This window comes from Felis catus, chromosome B4, assembly GCF_018350175.1.
Source record: "Felis catus isolate Fca126 chromosome B4, F.catus_Fca126_mat1.0, whole genome shotgun sequence".
Classification (NCBI taxonomy): Eukaryota; Metazoa; Chordata; class Mammalia; order Carnivora; family Felidae; genus Felis; species Felis catus.
In genome coordinates, this window is record NC_058374.1 from 93,264,510 (window position 1) to 93,280,556 (window position 16,047).

At 37.9% G+C, this 16,047-nt stretch overlaps 1 protein-coding gene across 4 annotated transcripts in view; it reads right to left on the reverse strand.

The window, feature by feature from the left end:
- Positions 1-396: 396 nt before the first annotated feature.
- MDM1 (Mdm1 nuclear protein) overlaps positions 397-16,047 on the reverse strand; it is a 34,537-nt gene continuing 18,886 nt past the window's right edge. For 3 of the 4 annotated variants that reach the window (XM_006933884.5, XM_045062054.1, XM_045062053.1), the window contains 8 exons: positions 15,360-15,389; positions 14,833-15,008; positions 13,266-13,565; positions 12,397-12,509; positions 12,198-12,307; positions 4,895-5,147; positions 2,506-2,565; positions 397-1,229 (listed from right to left, as the gene is read on the reverse strand). In XM_006933884.5, coding sequence (XP_006933946.2) covers positions 1,117-1,229; positions 2,506-2,565; positions 4,895-5,147; positions 12,198-12,307; positions 12,397-12,509; positions 13,266-13,565; positions 14,833-15,008; positions 15,360-15,389 — 1,155 coding nt within the window. In that variant the 3' untranslated portion in view covers positions 397-1,116. The remainder of the gene's footprint in view (positions 1,230-2,505; positions 2,566-4,894; positions 5,148-12,197; positions 12,308-12,396; positions 12,510-13,265; positions 13,566-14,832; positions 15,009-15,359; positions 15,390-16,047) is intronic. The other variant, XM_003989021.6, reaches the window with a different exon arrangement.

Genomic DNA, 16,047 nt, shown 5'->3' on the forward strand with positions numbered 1-16,047 from the left:
TACCTTCGGTACCTTGTATGTATGTAGTCTTGTACACATCACATGTCATATTTATGAAATTCATATTTTTTAGGAAGTTAGGTATATTATGATTTGCAAGATTAAGTAAAGACTAGGAAAACAGAACATGTCCTATGAATGAAGGAATAGTCAAAAAGTATGTGTTAAATTTTTGAAAATGAGTCTGCCTTGGAAATCTTGTATTTTTCCTATATTCATTCAAAATTATTGTGAACAGTTTTGTTGCATTCTGACAGCTGGAAAAGAAGTAAAACATTTAGTTAACTTGTTATGAGTAAAACGTTTCTAAAAGGTAATTGTTTATTACTAATTGTTTATTACGTGTAATAACTTTCTGGAGAAGCCAAACACTTGAAACACTTCAAACAAAAAGAATTAAAATACTTGATCAATTTTTATTTCAAAATGTCTACAAAGTTTTAACTCTCCATTATACAAATAATTTTTCAAAATTGAGACATTATTCAAATGTAAGCCAAAGTCCTTATACAAAAAGAATACACACAAAGATCAAAAATATACATATTCTCTCAGCAAACTTTGTTACATAAATAAGAAAAATATATACAGCTCATATTTTCAATTTAAAGTACAATTGCCTTAACACTGCAACCACATACAGAAGGTACTAAAATAAAAAGAAATACTACAGCAAAAGTTACGGGAAGAACAAATTCATCTTATGACATCTACAGATTATAAAGATACACAGAGCCAATAATCAAGGAACATACACTTCACATTTAGATCTTAATTTTTACTTCACTTTATTTTTTAGAATATCCTCTGGATAGGTAAAATTCACAATTTTACCAGCTACCCTTAATACAAAAGTTAGAACATGTGAAGAAACCTATGTCTTTGTACTTTGGGATAGGTGTCAAAAGAATTCTTTAGGTTGAATTTGTATGAACGAGTGTTAACATTTTCCAAGGAAACTGAATTGGCTATTGAAAACTCAAACAATTCTTTTTAAGTAGGAAATGTGGGGAAAAAATCCAAATACTTTAAAAGTCTTAACATAGTAAAGCAATAAGGAAAAATTATGCTAATGGTTCCCTAGATTGTTAGGCAACTCAACTAGATATATGGTAATTATGTTTTGCCCCAGAAATTCTCCTTCCTTTTCTGAGCTCGTGCCAGAGTTTGAAAAGCCTGGAGACTAGAAGCTGCGGAGCGAGCAGAAATCTCAGATAATCTGTCTTCATCTGCAATGAAAAAAGCATAATCAGAAAGTATCTCTAATATAAACACAATGTTTTACAACGTGAACAGAAAATTAAAAGCATCAGGCTTTGTGATGTCAATATTGACTCTGTCAGAAAAAATTATTAAAATAAAAGATATTAACATTTTCAAGAGAGTTCACCACAATTTCCCAAGTTTACCATATTGAGAAATCAAACACTTTCGTGTTAAATGAGCATTGTTTCCTTCCTGAAATCCCACAATGACATTATCTAAACACATGGCCTGTGATTTCAGTATTACTTGGAAACAATTCATCATCATACTGTCTTGCCCTACTTTAAAAAGCACAGCTCTTCTGAGCAAAAAGCTTTTTTAAGCTTTTTAAAAACAAAATGCCATGCCTTAATACGGTACTTAATGTTCACATTTCCTAAATAATCTCACTTAATGTTTGACTTTAATATGCTACCCTTCATTAGGACAGAAATTCCTCATTCTGAGTAAGCAAATATGTTACAAGATTATTTGTAAACGCTATTCTTCCACTAAGAAGAAAACAGAACTGGATTTGAAGTGTCCGGATATTTATATTTCAAAACGTAATAACTTGATTTCTGGCTCACTGAATTCTGAAAAAAGTCCCAAGTTTGTTAAGAGGAGAGAAAATCTTCAATGTGAAAATCTTCAGTCAGTTCCTATGTGAACTTATATAAAGTATTCATTCAAATTTATTTTCAAATCCAAAATTTATAAATTCAATAATTTCATACATCCTAGAATGAGTGAAAATAGTAACTTTGATTGCTCACATCAGGAATTCAAAATTCCTGCTGCCGCTATTAGAAGCAAATGAATTTTTCAGAATGAATACAACACAAGAAAAAAAGTCCATTTGCCCTAATCATATTTTTTTTTTGATAATTGATAATTGAAAATTGAGCATTTGGAAAAAATGATACATATAATGCTAGACTGGATTCCTGAGCCCACAGCCAGCCAGGATGGAAAAAAAGAAAGAGTATTGACCTCAGGTGTGATGCAAGGCACACTCTCTTATCATCTGTTTGCCCTAAAAATTTTTTTTCAAGACTTAAGTCCCAGTTTACTCATTTGTAAATGGGGATAACTTTATCCCCCCCTCACAGGGTTTCATGGATCTAATGATATAATATCTGCAGAAGTACTTTGTAAACTATAAAGTGCTAACCCAATGTTAAAATCATGATACTACTATAAACTACCATATAATAAAACCTCATACTTGGATCTGATGTTATTTTACTATTGAAATACCTTCATCATTAAAGACTTCATGCTGAGGCAGCTGGAAATTGTTCATCCTTGCTTTTCCCACTAAAAAAAAAAAAGGCAGAAAAATCATCCTTCAGAGCCATGTAACAGTATATTTTGTTTATAGGAAAACCTTAGTGAAAGATGGCCAAAACTTTTATTAATTTAATATCTTTGATAGAAATTATTATCAATGGGCCATTCACTAATTTATAATGTGCTTAGCAAATATGTAAACAAGCAATGGGAAAACTTCTAGAATTCTTTTCAATAATAATATTGATCTATTCTAACTTTAAAGAAATGCAGTAGGCTTCTGTTTAAAGATGGGAGATGGGACAACACACATTTACAAGAATGACATTAAACCCACAGGACAAGAAAAATGAAGGTAAGAAAACAACAAAATTTTGGAAACGGGAAAGCAAACAGAAAAGCAGTGAGTATACGAGACACCGGCAGGGCTCAGTTGGTTAAGTGTATGACTCTTGATTTTGGCTCAGGTCATGGTCTTACAATCGTGAGACTGAGCCCTGAGTCAGGCTCTCAGGCTGTGTGAAGCCTGTTTAAGATTCTCTCTCTCCCTCTTTCCCCTGCTTCCATGCTCTCTCTCCCTCTCAAAAAAAAAAAAAAAAAAAAAAAAAAAAAAAAAAAAAAGCTTAGAAAAGCAGTGTGTTTGTTACCATCATACCTAAGCTGAATCCTAAGTCAGCAGAAGAAAGAATCCAAGAAGCAACCAATTTGTTCTCCTAACCTAGCTCAAGTTTAGGAGTACTAAGTACCCCTGAAAGTTGGAGTGAAGATAAGCCTGAACCAGGAAACTGGTTGAAGTCTTTTACAAAACAATTAGTCTGCCAAATCCTTCTTTATATTTCCACAGCTGGGTAACTGACCTTTCTCACAAGAGAGGAATGGAGGTTTCCTCTCTAAAGGTTTATCAGAGCTGCTCTGACTGAAGAACACCAGGTTCAACTGAGGGCGAGGGTACCATATTCAAAACAGGACAATTATATATATCATTTATCTTTTCAAAAAGATAAAACATGACATCCATAAAATAAGAACAGAATGCTACATAAAAGGAATATACAGTTAAAAAATTCTTAGAAATTAAAAAATATAGCAAAAATTTCTTAAAACGCAGAAGGGGTGAAAAATAAATAGTAACCCTCTCAAATTAAAATAAAAAGACAGAGATGGAAAATAGGAAAGGTAAGATAAGAAAATAAGATCATGTTCAACATGGCCAACATTGGAATAAGAGGAGTGTCAGAAAAACAGGAATCAGAACACGGAGGGGAAGAAATTACTGATGAAATAATTGAAGAAAGTGAGGAACCAGGCTCCCCGACTGAAAAAGTTGACTGAGTACTAGCAAAACGAAGACACCTGCTTTAAAATTTCAGAGCATTAAGGGTAAAAGGAAGATCCCCAAAGATGCCAGGGGGCAAAAAAATCCATATACAATGATCAAAAATAAAAAGAGCACTGGGGCACCTGGGTGGCACTGTTGATTGAGTGTCCGACTTCAGCTCGGGTCATGATCTCATGGTTTGTGGGTTCAAGCCCCACGTTGGGCTCTGTGCTGACAGCTCAGAGCCTGGAGCCTGCTTCCGATTCTGTGTCTCCCTCTCTCTTTGCCCCTTCCCCACTAACTCTCTCTCTCTCTTTCTCTCTCTCTCTCTCTTTCAAAAATAAATAAACATTTAAAAACATTTTTTAATAAAATAAAATAAGAGCATTAAGACTTTTCAACAGTAAAAGTGGAAGCTAGAAAAGAGCAGAGCAATGCCTAATAAAACTAAAGGAAACCAATTTATGGCCTTGAATTCTCATCTAGGCAATGTTTGGCAATGTCTGAAGACACGTTCAGTTGTCACACCAGGGAAGCGGTGCTACTGGCATCTAGTAGGCTGCCTATTGTGGAAAGGACAGAACTTGGAGGAAACCTCACGCTGCTACAAAAGTACTGGGGTTGCCGCACAGCTCAGTGTTCCAAAGATGAGATGGAACTTTTCCTATTTAAATTTTTTTTTAACGTTTATTTATTTTTGAGACAGAGAGAGACACAGCATGAATGAAGGAGGGCCAGAGAGAGGGAGACCCAGAATCCGAAGCAGGCTCCAGGCTGTAAGCTGTCAGCACAGAGCCGGATGCGGGGCTTGAACTCACGGACCGCGAGATCATGACCTGAGCCGAAGTCGGCCGCTTCACCGACTGAGCCACCCAGGCGCCCCGGGACTTTTCTTATTTAAAGAAATGTGTTACATTAACTAAAAAACCCTGGATAATAAACACAAGTTATTAACATACAGTACATACTTAAGCCTTTGTACCCATCAGGATAACATTTTTGTTTTAAAAGACAAAACATAAAAACCAAAATAATTACCATTATGTTGAAATTCTGGATCTCTGAGAGAGCCCTGAATTCGACGAGAGGGATGCCAGTAGGATGGAGCATAGGGTGGGGAAGGAGACTGCCCAGGTGTGTTTGCTGGATATTCCGGAATTTTTGAAACTGGAAGAGCTACCTCAGCACGTCTGGGGATACTGATTTCAGAATCTTCCCTCAAAGGCAAGGGATCAACTGTTTTTATACCAGCAGCTGGAGAAGTCAGGAGGGCTATAGCACGACTTTCTTTCTAAGTGATTAAAAAAAAAAAAAAAAAAAAAAGATACATATATGTGTCTGTATATATATAAGTAAAATATTTAAATACACAAAAAATATAACCACAAAAGCAGTAGGAGAAATTATGAAAAAATTCTATGTAACCTCCATGTGAGGAAGATTTCACATGCCTAACAAACAATATTGGTAAATATATTTAGCTATATAAAAATATATAAACATTAAAAAAATTTTAATCACAAATTTGAGGAACATATACAACCTATATATTGACAATGAATGACCATTGCTACATAGATATTTCTTTAAAAGTAGTAAGAAAAAGACAAAAAGTAGAAAAGGGATATACATAAGCAATTCACATAGACAAATTACAAATAGCAAAAATACCCTACCTCACTAGTAATCAAATAATTTCAAACTAAAAGCACCAAGGCACTAATTTTTCACTTACCAAATTACAAAGATTAAATTTTTTTTGTCAAAAACACACTATAATACTGATGCTGACAAGACTATGGAAACACCGGCACTCTCCTAGAGTCCTGGGAGTATAATCTTCCCAGGTTGCTGGCAAAACATAGAAAAAGCCTTAAAATTTTGTGTTCTTTGGTCACACAATAATACTTGGGGAGTATTTATACAAAAAGAGATAAAATGAACAAAAATGTAGCTGAAGGATGGATTTCTTTACAGCACTTTTTCAAAACAGAAAAATTAATAACTATAGGCATCTAATTTTTTAAAAATTGCTTTCAATAATAAACAGCCTGCATAACTATACGTTGCATATCCCGTTGCTATTAAAAATTAGATCACAATATTTAATGATGTGTAAATATGTTAATTCATTGCCAAGTGAGAAGAAATAGATTAATCTTACCTACAGCATAATAAACAAATACACTATACACCTAAAGAACTCAAAAATTCAATATGGCTGCCCTGAACAGTAGATGGAACACCACTGATTTCCTTTTTTAGCTGGTATCTTCTATTTTCCACAATGATAATGTATCACTATCTTAAAAGTCCTTGTAGAATTTTCCTTATTAGAAGAATGCGAACCAGTAAAATCAAACACAGTTCCAAACTTTCCTAATTATTTCTTGTAAATGTGGCCTTTATTTACTAACTTTGGATTTATTGATGCAATATTCAAAACAATGCTTTCTGACCTTTGGTATCTTTTTCTGTAATTAGAGAGCTTACTGCTTCAAAGTGGAGAGGCCTGGGGTCTTATCCAACAAACATACATGTTTTTCACATCAAGATCTAAAATAAAACCACAAATCTTCCTCTTGCTTCCCTTTTTAACTATAAGTATCACTTAGGAAAAATGTTCTTCCGATTTACTTCTTCTTTTTCTACATATATACACAGAATCTGAGATCTCTGTCAAATTGGTATCACTATTGCTTAAAAGGCCTGAATGAAATCTCTCTTACAATATTTGTAACATGGGGTTCCCAGGTATAATTTAATGGACTTTGCAATCTGTTTTTGAGGCTAAAGTCTTCTCATTGGCCTCCTTCCCCCTCCACCCCATACAGCCCATTCTGCACTGAATAGCCAGAGTGATTTTATCATGTAAACCAGATATTTGCTGTGTGGCTTTACACCCTCCCAGGGCTTCCCCGGGCCATCAGAATCATGCCCCCACTCCTCACCCGCCCTCCCTTCCCAATCTCATTTCTTACCTCTCCTCCTCCCTCTTAGGCCCCAGTCACACTGGTCTTCAAAACTCTCACTGTTACACACTTATACTTACTGTTCCTTCAAACAGGAAAACAATCTCTGCTCATCTCTGCCTGGGCACATACCTCATTAGTCAGTTCTTAGTTAAATTGTCACCTCCGCAGAGGTGCCTGTCCTGATAGTAAAGCAACCTCACCCATGACTTGGAGGTTACTTGTGGTTTTATTTAACTCACAGCATTGATACTACCTAAAATTATCTTTTTAAAAAATCATCTATCTCTCAGAATGAAAATGTAAGCTCCATGAGGGCAGGGATTTTGTCTTGATTACCAAAGAATCCCCAGATCCCAGAATGGTACGTGACACATAGATCACATTAAATATCAAATTGAGTGAGTGAAAGTGAAACTCCTGATATTTCCCTACAAAGATGGTTTCTGTCCAGAGTTCTCCTACTCAGTGCAGGGCATCCCCCATCAATCCTACAAGGTAAGGCAGAAACCTAGAAGTCATTCATGGTTTCTCATCCACCATTATCCAACCCGGCACCAAGCCTTGATTTTGCTCCCCTTATTCACAATTCTTCAGTTTCATCCACTTCTGTCAATGTCCACCCTCCTCAGTCCAAGCTATCAACTTGTCCTACCTAGACTACCACAGTGACCTTCTAAGGGTAACTAGTCTACTCTTGCTTTCCATGGCAGCCAAAAGGTCTTTAAAATATTTCAATGACTTCCCATTGCTCTCAAGATAATGATAAAAATTCTCAATATTGCTATTTTTGCCAGACTCATCTTGACCTACTCCCTGCCACACACTATACTTACCTTTGTTTCTTAGAACCCTATGTTCTTTCTCACCACAGGATATTGGCATATGCTATACTTCTCCTCCCCACCCTTTTTACCTGGTCAACTCTTCCTCTTCCTCAGTGTCTCAACCCAATGATGACTTCTTTTAAGAAGCATCCTTGATTTCCAAGAAGCTTCCTGACTTCCAGGACTAGGCCAATTCCTTTCAAAATAGCACTATATACTGCTTTGAAACTCTTTTTTTTTTTTTTTTTAAATTTTTCTTTTCCTCGTTTTTCTTTATTTATTTTTGGGACAGAGAGAGACAGAGCATGAACGGGGGAGGGGCAGAGAGAGAGGGAGACACAGAATCGGAAACAGGCTCCAGGCTCCGAGCCATCAGCCCAGAGCCTGACGTGGGGCTCGAACTCACGGACCGCGAGATCGTGACCTGGCTGAAGTCGGACGCTTAACCGACTGCGCCACCCAGGCGCCCCTGAAACTCTTAATTAGTTTTAATTTTACTTTTTTGGGGGGTATGATTCTTCGATTACTGTGTATCTCTTTCGCCAGACTGTAGGTTCCGTAAGATCATGAACTATGTCTATTTTTTTTTAACTTTATTTATTTTGGAGGGGTCGGTGGGGAGTGGCAGAGAGAGAAGGAGAGAGAGAATCCAAAGCAGGCTCCATGCTGTCAATGCAGAGCCTGACGTGGGGCTCAATCTCATGACTGAGAGGTCATGACCTGAACCAAAATCAAGAGCTGGTTGCTTAACCAACTGAGCGTCCCATGTCTATTTTTGTTCACTATCTTTATTGCATGTGGGTAAACAGATAAGTAACATCTGCTGCATGAATGAATAAAGTGAGCTAACACACACTTAGCTTTTTAATATCATTTATAAGATGTTAAAATGGTCCTTGACTATTAAACCGATACCATGAGAATTCTCCTCTGAATTTTGTGAGACAGTGTTATTTAGGAGTTCAAAACGTGGGCTCTGAGGACAGACTGCCTGGGACTAAATTCTGCCCCACCAATTGGCAGCTATGTTTCCCCAGTTTCATCTAAATGAGAATAACAATACCAACCTCCTGGAGTCATTATGAAGACTTAAGTTAATATATGTACAGTACTTAGCACAGGGCCTAGAACATAGTTAACCACTCAGTTAATGCTAGCTATTATGATCATCCCCCATGTTTTTAAGTTACCCAAATTGCTGCTGCCCCATAACCTTCCCACAATTAAATGTCACTAAAAGTTAATATTAAAAAATTTCTGGATATTATAAACATATTCTGAATCTTAAAAAGATGTACAATGATATTGAGGGAAATTGAATACTGGAAAGGATTTATTGGAAACTGTATTGTGTGCATGATGAGGTGGAAATTGGCATTAAAGAGCAGTATCATTCTATTTCATTAACTATTCAATACTTAATTCCACAATAAATGAAAATGTTACATATAAATCCAGCTGCCAATATGGATTAAGGCTACTCTTTTTAGCTGAGGGTAGTCAACTCTGTGTGGGCAAAGCTGCCTAGAAGCTCACACCTTCCAGGTAGCAACCTGGATCCTGGGATGAGAGGGAGTGCTGGGGGTGCAGAACAGCCCATGGGGGCAAGAGATTCTTAATATCTGATTCTGATCAGTCCTCTGTTTTCTTTTTGTCATAAACCAACGTATACACATTGGTTTAGATTCTGTCATTCTAATAATACTCAGTCAACACCTATTTAACGGGTACCTGCTATGAGGTGACTTCGGTACTGGGCTTTGGGGACAACTGGGCTCTGATCCCCTTTCCTACCTCTCCCCAACACCTAAAAAGTTTCCCCTGGGCCACACCTCTGAAAATTCATGAACAGCCATCAGCAAAATCCCCTGGAAAAATGCAACCTCTTCTCTAAATGTTCTCTATCCTACTTCAGCCACTTACTCCCACGATTATATGTTAAGCCTTGTCATTACTGCTAACTGCGACCTCTCCACAATTCCAATTTCTGACTACCACCTCCTGAATTTAAAACTACTCCCTCTAGGTACTCCAATTTCAACAAGTCCTTAAGTTGGCCAAGACCTTCCATTGATCCTGTCACCTCTACACTGTGCCTTACCTTCCCAAGTCCTATTTTTCCTGCTCTAACCAACTCAACTTCCATGGCCAATCATTATAATCACTCCCCTATATGTACCTTAACTCCCTGACCCCCTTTCTCATTTTGTCTTACTCCCTTGACAAAACATGAACCCCAGTTAAATTCAACTCTCTAACTTATCCTGCACCTCTGTAACCAAACATGGCTGGAGAAAAACACACAACCCATCACGACTGCTCTTACGTCAAATCTGTGACCACTAGCCTAAAATGGGCCCTTTATGTTGCCCTGCGTTATCTCACATTTCCCTGGCCCACTCCCTCTCCCACTCTCTGAAAAGACTACTTCATGATTTCTTTTCTTTACTCAAACCTCCAACCTCTTCATCCCCAGCCTCGTTCTTGGCGAGGATCTTTCTTCATGTGCCACCAGGAAAAAATCCGAAGAGACTTTCCCAAAGCTCCCAGCACATCTCCCTATTTTATTAGCAGTGCTCACATATTCTGCCTCCTCTGTAACAATGAAGGAGCTGTCAGAGTGCCTACAATCAACCCTTCCACTTCTCCCCCAGATCCCATGGAACATCTCAAGTGGTGCTCGGCACTGAGTGCACAGGGGCAAAGTTGCTGGCTGGGCCTGCATCATTTTTCTCTCTCTTTAAAACCATTCTTGTCAACACGTAAATGTGCTGTGATCTCCTTCATCTTGACCTGACTCCCAGCTGCCATTTGTTACTCTGCTCCCCTTCACGGAAAAGACTCTTAAAAGAGTTGTCTGTGATGACTGCCTCCAATTCATCTCCTCTCCTTTCTCTTGAACTCACTTGCATTTAGGCAATTATCCCTCCCCACCATCAAAACTGCCCTTTGTCAAGGTCACCAATAACATCCATGTTGCTAAATCCAATCATCAGTTCTCATATCTTATTGATCCATCAGTAGCACTGACACTCCCTCCTCCTTGACACCTTCCAGATACCACAGTCTTCTATTTCACCACCTCACTGGCTATTCCTTATCATTCTCTTTGCTGGTTACCCCTCAACTTCCCAATATCAAAAAACCAGGGCTGACACCTGTCTACACATACTCTTCCCTCTCTATACCCACCTCCCCTGATGACCTCCCCGGTCTCAAGCCCTCACATACCTGTGCACCTGTACAGTAGACACTCAAATCTGTATCCGCAGCCCAACCTGTCCTCCACACCTCAAACTCAGAAAGTCAACTCCCTATTCAACGTGTCTACTTGTACCTGTAATAAGCTTCTCAATGTAACATGTCCAAAACAGAATTCTTCATCTTCCCTGACAAACCTTTTCCTTACACTGTCCTCCCCATCTCAGGTAAACAGCAACTTCATCCTTACTGCACAGGCCAAAAATCTTGAATCCTTGATTTCTGTCTTTCTCCCATGCCATATCTTAACCATCAGCAAATGTTGTCAACTATACCTTCAATGCACATCCAGAATCAGACTTCATCACATGACCTCCACCGCTACCCATATGAACCAAACGACCATCACCTCTCGCCTGGATATTGTAATTGACTCCTATGTAGGCTCAGGCCCCTGCTCTTGCATTCTTACTGTCTGTTCCCAAACAGTAGCCAGAGTAACATGGAAAAACCTAAGTCAAAACATATCACTTCTCTGCCCCTCCAAAGACTTCCGATTTCATTCAGAATAAAATTCAAAGTCTTTGCTATGAACTACAAGGCCCTACACAGTTTAGTCCCCCCCTGATGCCTCCTAACTTATTGCCCACACTCTCCCTGTCTGGCTCTCTGCTTCAGCCACACTCACTTTCTGGCCAGTCCTCAAGAAATCAGGCACCTGATCACCTCAGGGACTTTGCACTTGCGTTCCTTTTGGCTAGAATGCCTGCCTACATATGCATATGGGTCCATCTCTCACCACCTTCAGATTCTGCTCAAATGTCACCCTCTCAACAAGAACTTCCCTGGCTACTTTGTAATCACTTCCCCTGCTTTACTTTTCTCTTTAGTACCTACCACTGTCTAAAATACTCTGTATTTTACCTAGTTATCCTGTTTATTGTCTCTCTCCTCCACTAGAATAGAAGTTCAATAAGGGTCAGAATTTGCACCTGCTTCTTTCACTGTTATATCTCCAGTGCTAAAACAGTGCCTGGAACATACTTGAAATACAACTGCCACCCAGTAGATGCTCAATAAAAAGTACTGTTTCTCTTCTCTCTCTTCTTGCTGAGTCACATTTGACAAGATTTAAAAACACGTCAGCAGAAGTAGAATGCCACTACCAGAAAAAAATAATTCAAGGCCTTTGCCTTAATAAAAGCACATTAATAGCATCACCTCCACATACAATGCACAGAATTTTCTAAAATCTGAACCTATCGTTCGTTCACTCGTTACATGTGACTAAAATAATCGCTTCCTAAAAAGATATTTTTCCCCCAAGATATAAATATTTACCTTCCTAAAATCATTCTTTGCAGTTTCTAAGCCATCCTGAGAGGACACTCTTTTCCTTTGTTCTGGGACTGGAGGCTTCACTTTAGATGGAGACACTAGAACAGCACCACCTAGAAAAATGCAGAAGACGACAAGTCTCAAACTAAATTCTCACGCAGAAAAAGCAGGTAAGATAAGAACTACAGCGTTTGCCCATTACCAACAGCTGGAGTGGTGAGATCATGATGAGTCCTCTGGATTCCACCAAGTTCTCTCAGCTTTGGAGTAGGAAGCCTGCCTCCTTTTCCAGAAGATACAGAAGAAGAATCTGACCTACAAATCCAAACAATCTACTATGATGCATTTCCCCCCAGCAAACAGGATTAAAAATATTTTATCATTATTGTGCAATAATAAAACAAAATTTATAGGGTCATCTGTTTCTAAAAACACATGCCGTTAAGAGGGACCGAATATCGGAAAAGACGGAAGGTCACTGCAAGTCAGCAGCAATAGACCAGAGAATTCTTCCATTAAATCAGCTCCTAAGTTTCCCATTAGGTGCAAAACTCATGACAGAATGATAAGGGATTTGGATGATGGACAAAAAGCACCATTATCAGTGGTAGAGAACCACTCCCCAAAGCAATTAACACATAAATCAGCAACAATTAGCTATTTGCAGATATCACTTATTTTAACATTACAAAACATTATCTTTCTTTTTTGGTGAAACATTTGATATTAAAGAATATCAGCTATTTTCTTAAATCACAAAGAAAGCCATTCCCTCAGACACATTTACAAATCTGCCAAATCATAATTAGTGGGACATAAATGAAAACAACCCTAACTGCTTCCTCCCCAAGTAGCTCAGTGTTCAAGTGTTCAACTACCAATTACTGGTGACTCAAATACCTGAGTGAATCAAATTATAAATTGAAATGTCTGCTTTGTGACATTAAAGTAACATCTGCTCTTTATTAGTCATAAAACCAAGAGTGTAAACCACTGTACTTGGTGACAAAACAAAAAAATATTAACCGTGTGCATAATGCTTCCATATACTGATTAATTTAAAACTCTCACCCTTCTTTTATCTTTTCTGCCTTAGATTTTTCCGGTACTTCGACCTTCTCCAGCTCTCCGTTATGAACCTGCCTGTCCTTTTCTGTTTCTTCCTCCTCCTCCTCTCTCGGCTGTTTCTGCACCCCTTCATCTGTGTTCTCTGCGTCCCACGCCAGGCGCCTTCTAACGGGCAGGGTGGGAGCATCTGACACGCCCAATTTCTCAGTGGTAGTTTTCTGCGGCTGCTCTTCCAAGGCAGGCTTTTTCTCTTCCAGTGTTGTAGGAGGACATTTCTGCAAAGTCTTATGGCTTGTAGGATCTCTGCAGAACAAAAGTGTCAAACTGGAGTTTGAGGTTTCTAAGTTTATACTCATTTCAGTGAGTCTGTCATTCCCCTCCAGCGTTCACAACTTTATGTCCCACAGGTACTACCTTGCCCAGATACTGAAGAAAGAAACCTAATTAAGAGTTCATTTGACAGTATAATAAACTAAAGCTACAATTTGGACTTTCTATTAAAATACTCCATGGGCACCTGGGTGGCTCAGTCGGCTGAGTGTCCGACTTCTGCTCAGGTCACGATCTCATAGTTCATGAGTTCGAGCCCTGCATCGGACTCTCTGCTGTCCATGCAGAGCCTGCTTCAGATCCTTTGTCTCCCTCACTCTGCCCCTCCCCCGCTTGTGCACGCTCGCCCTCAAAAATAAAAACATTTAAAAAGTAAACAAACTTTAAAAATAAAGTACAATACTCCAAAATAAAATCTACGTATCTTCTCTTATTTCCACCTTCACACAGGCGTGTCTGTCCCGCTGCTGACAACAGTCACATGTGTTCCCTTGACTGGCATTTACACACACAAGCAAGGACTGCACATGGTCTAACTTGTTCGGTTACTCAGTTACAGTTTATGCACAAATTCAAGTGTATTTGTAGATCAAGCAAACTGATTCCAATTTTATACTTCAGATTGATACGTGTTTTCAAGACATTCTTACAGAATGGATTTTGTAATCAATTTTTAAAGAGGATGTCACATAATTAGAACTTACAGTTCAATTTGGCATAATAATTACTATTAATAACTAAAAATGATTTTATTTGCCAAAAATCAATATGCTATTTCTTTTATAAATAGTTAAATAATTTTCACTTTAAAACCCAAAAGAGCAGAGACTTTGCCCATAGAATCAGGGCCTAAGTGTCGTATTAACCACAGAAGTCCATTAACGAATGATTATAGGATGTACTACTAGCTTATGTTGTCTAGGTTTTTATTGTTGTTGGTACCTTTCCTTCCTGTTACTTTCTAAAGTTCTTTTCCATCTACTGTATAATCATCCCTATTCTACTCTTGTTAAAAAATATTATAAAATCCAGCCTTCCAGATTTACATTATGTATTATTTACACACAGCTTTACTTCTCACAGAGAATAAACTAGTAATAATGAAATGTAATAAATGGCTGGCATATCTCCATTTAACCGGAAGACAAATTTTGAGGGGTCATATCATTTACCTATAGAATTCCATGATCTACCTAAGCTACAATATACTTTCTCACCATCCACAAAGAACATATCTTACCCGGCAAGATCTAGAGCTCTAATGTTACTACTAATGGTTCCTTCTGAGCTTGTGGTTGAGGAGACATCCCAACAGCAGTTGTTATCAGACAGAAGCTGATTCAGATGGTCCCGAGAAAAATGTGTTCCTTGAACTCGTTTCCTATAAAATTCAGCCTTCTCTCGGAGTTCTTTAACCTATGCAGGAGAGTTGAGACACTGTGTATTACTTTAAATACTCCTTTGCAAATACCACCATGTAGCTTATCAAAGATACTGCACAAATACAGCCAGAGACCAAGGAGAAAGGAAGGCAAAAAAAAAAAAAAAAAAAAAAAAAGCCACAAACGTTCATCAGACTGTGTGCATTTTAAGCAGAAATTAAAACAGTCAAGCTAAAGCACAATGCAGTTATTTTATTTCAGGCCAGCAGGCAGGAAGAATTTGCAGCAGCTAAGAAAAATATTGACACCTAATTCTTATTTCAACTGAAATTACACAAGTACTCTATGCATTATTACAGGTTTTAAAAACTCAAAAGCAACCAACCTCCGCATACCACATGGCATTTAGAGAACCCTAGGAGAGGAATACAGAAACATACTTAATGACAGGTTAATGCCATAGTTGAATATTAATGGGAATCAATGAAATACCTTATTATTCTTCCTTCTAAATATATAACAAACTTGTCAATCAATATTTTTATTATTTTTGTTAATATTTAATTCACTAAGTAAGATATCTTAATATTACCATGAAAACCAGCCACATTCTTGCACGGCTGAAATGCTATCAATAACAGGTAACCTAATTATTATTCCTACTTCCCCACCTCTGGAAGGGTAGTGACATGCCAGAAACCCCTACCCTGTCTTTATTTCCTGGCTTTATACAACAGCTGCTCCTACTATAGAAGCCGGCAGTGAGAGAATTATGAAGCTTCCCTCTCCAAATTCCTGAAAATTCCCTTGGCATCAGCAAAACCTCAACTTTTAAAAAATGTATTACATAAAAGAATATCCCACAAAATATTAATTATAATATATTCATCAAAGTGACAATACAAAAAAATGTTCTGATGGACTATAAGGTAATGTGAATTCCCTACAATGCAAATAACATCTGTTCAAATGGAAAGGAGCCTTCTATACTCTTCGAAACCCTTTCATGTTATACGTCATACTGCCACCTGCTGGCTTCCCTAAATTCAATTCCACAATGAAAAAAAATTAAG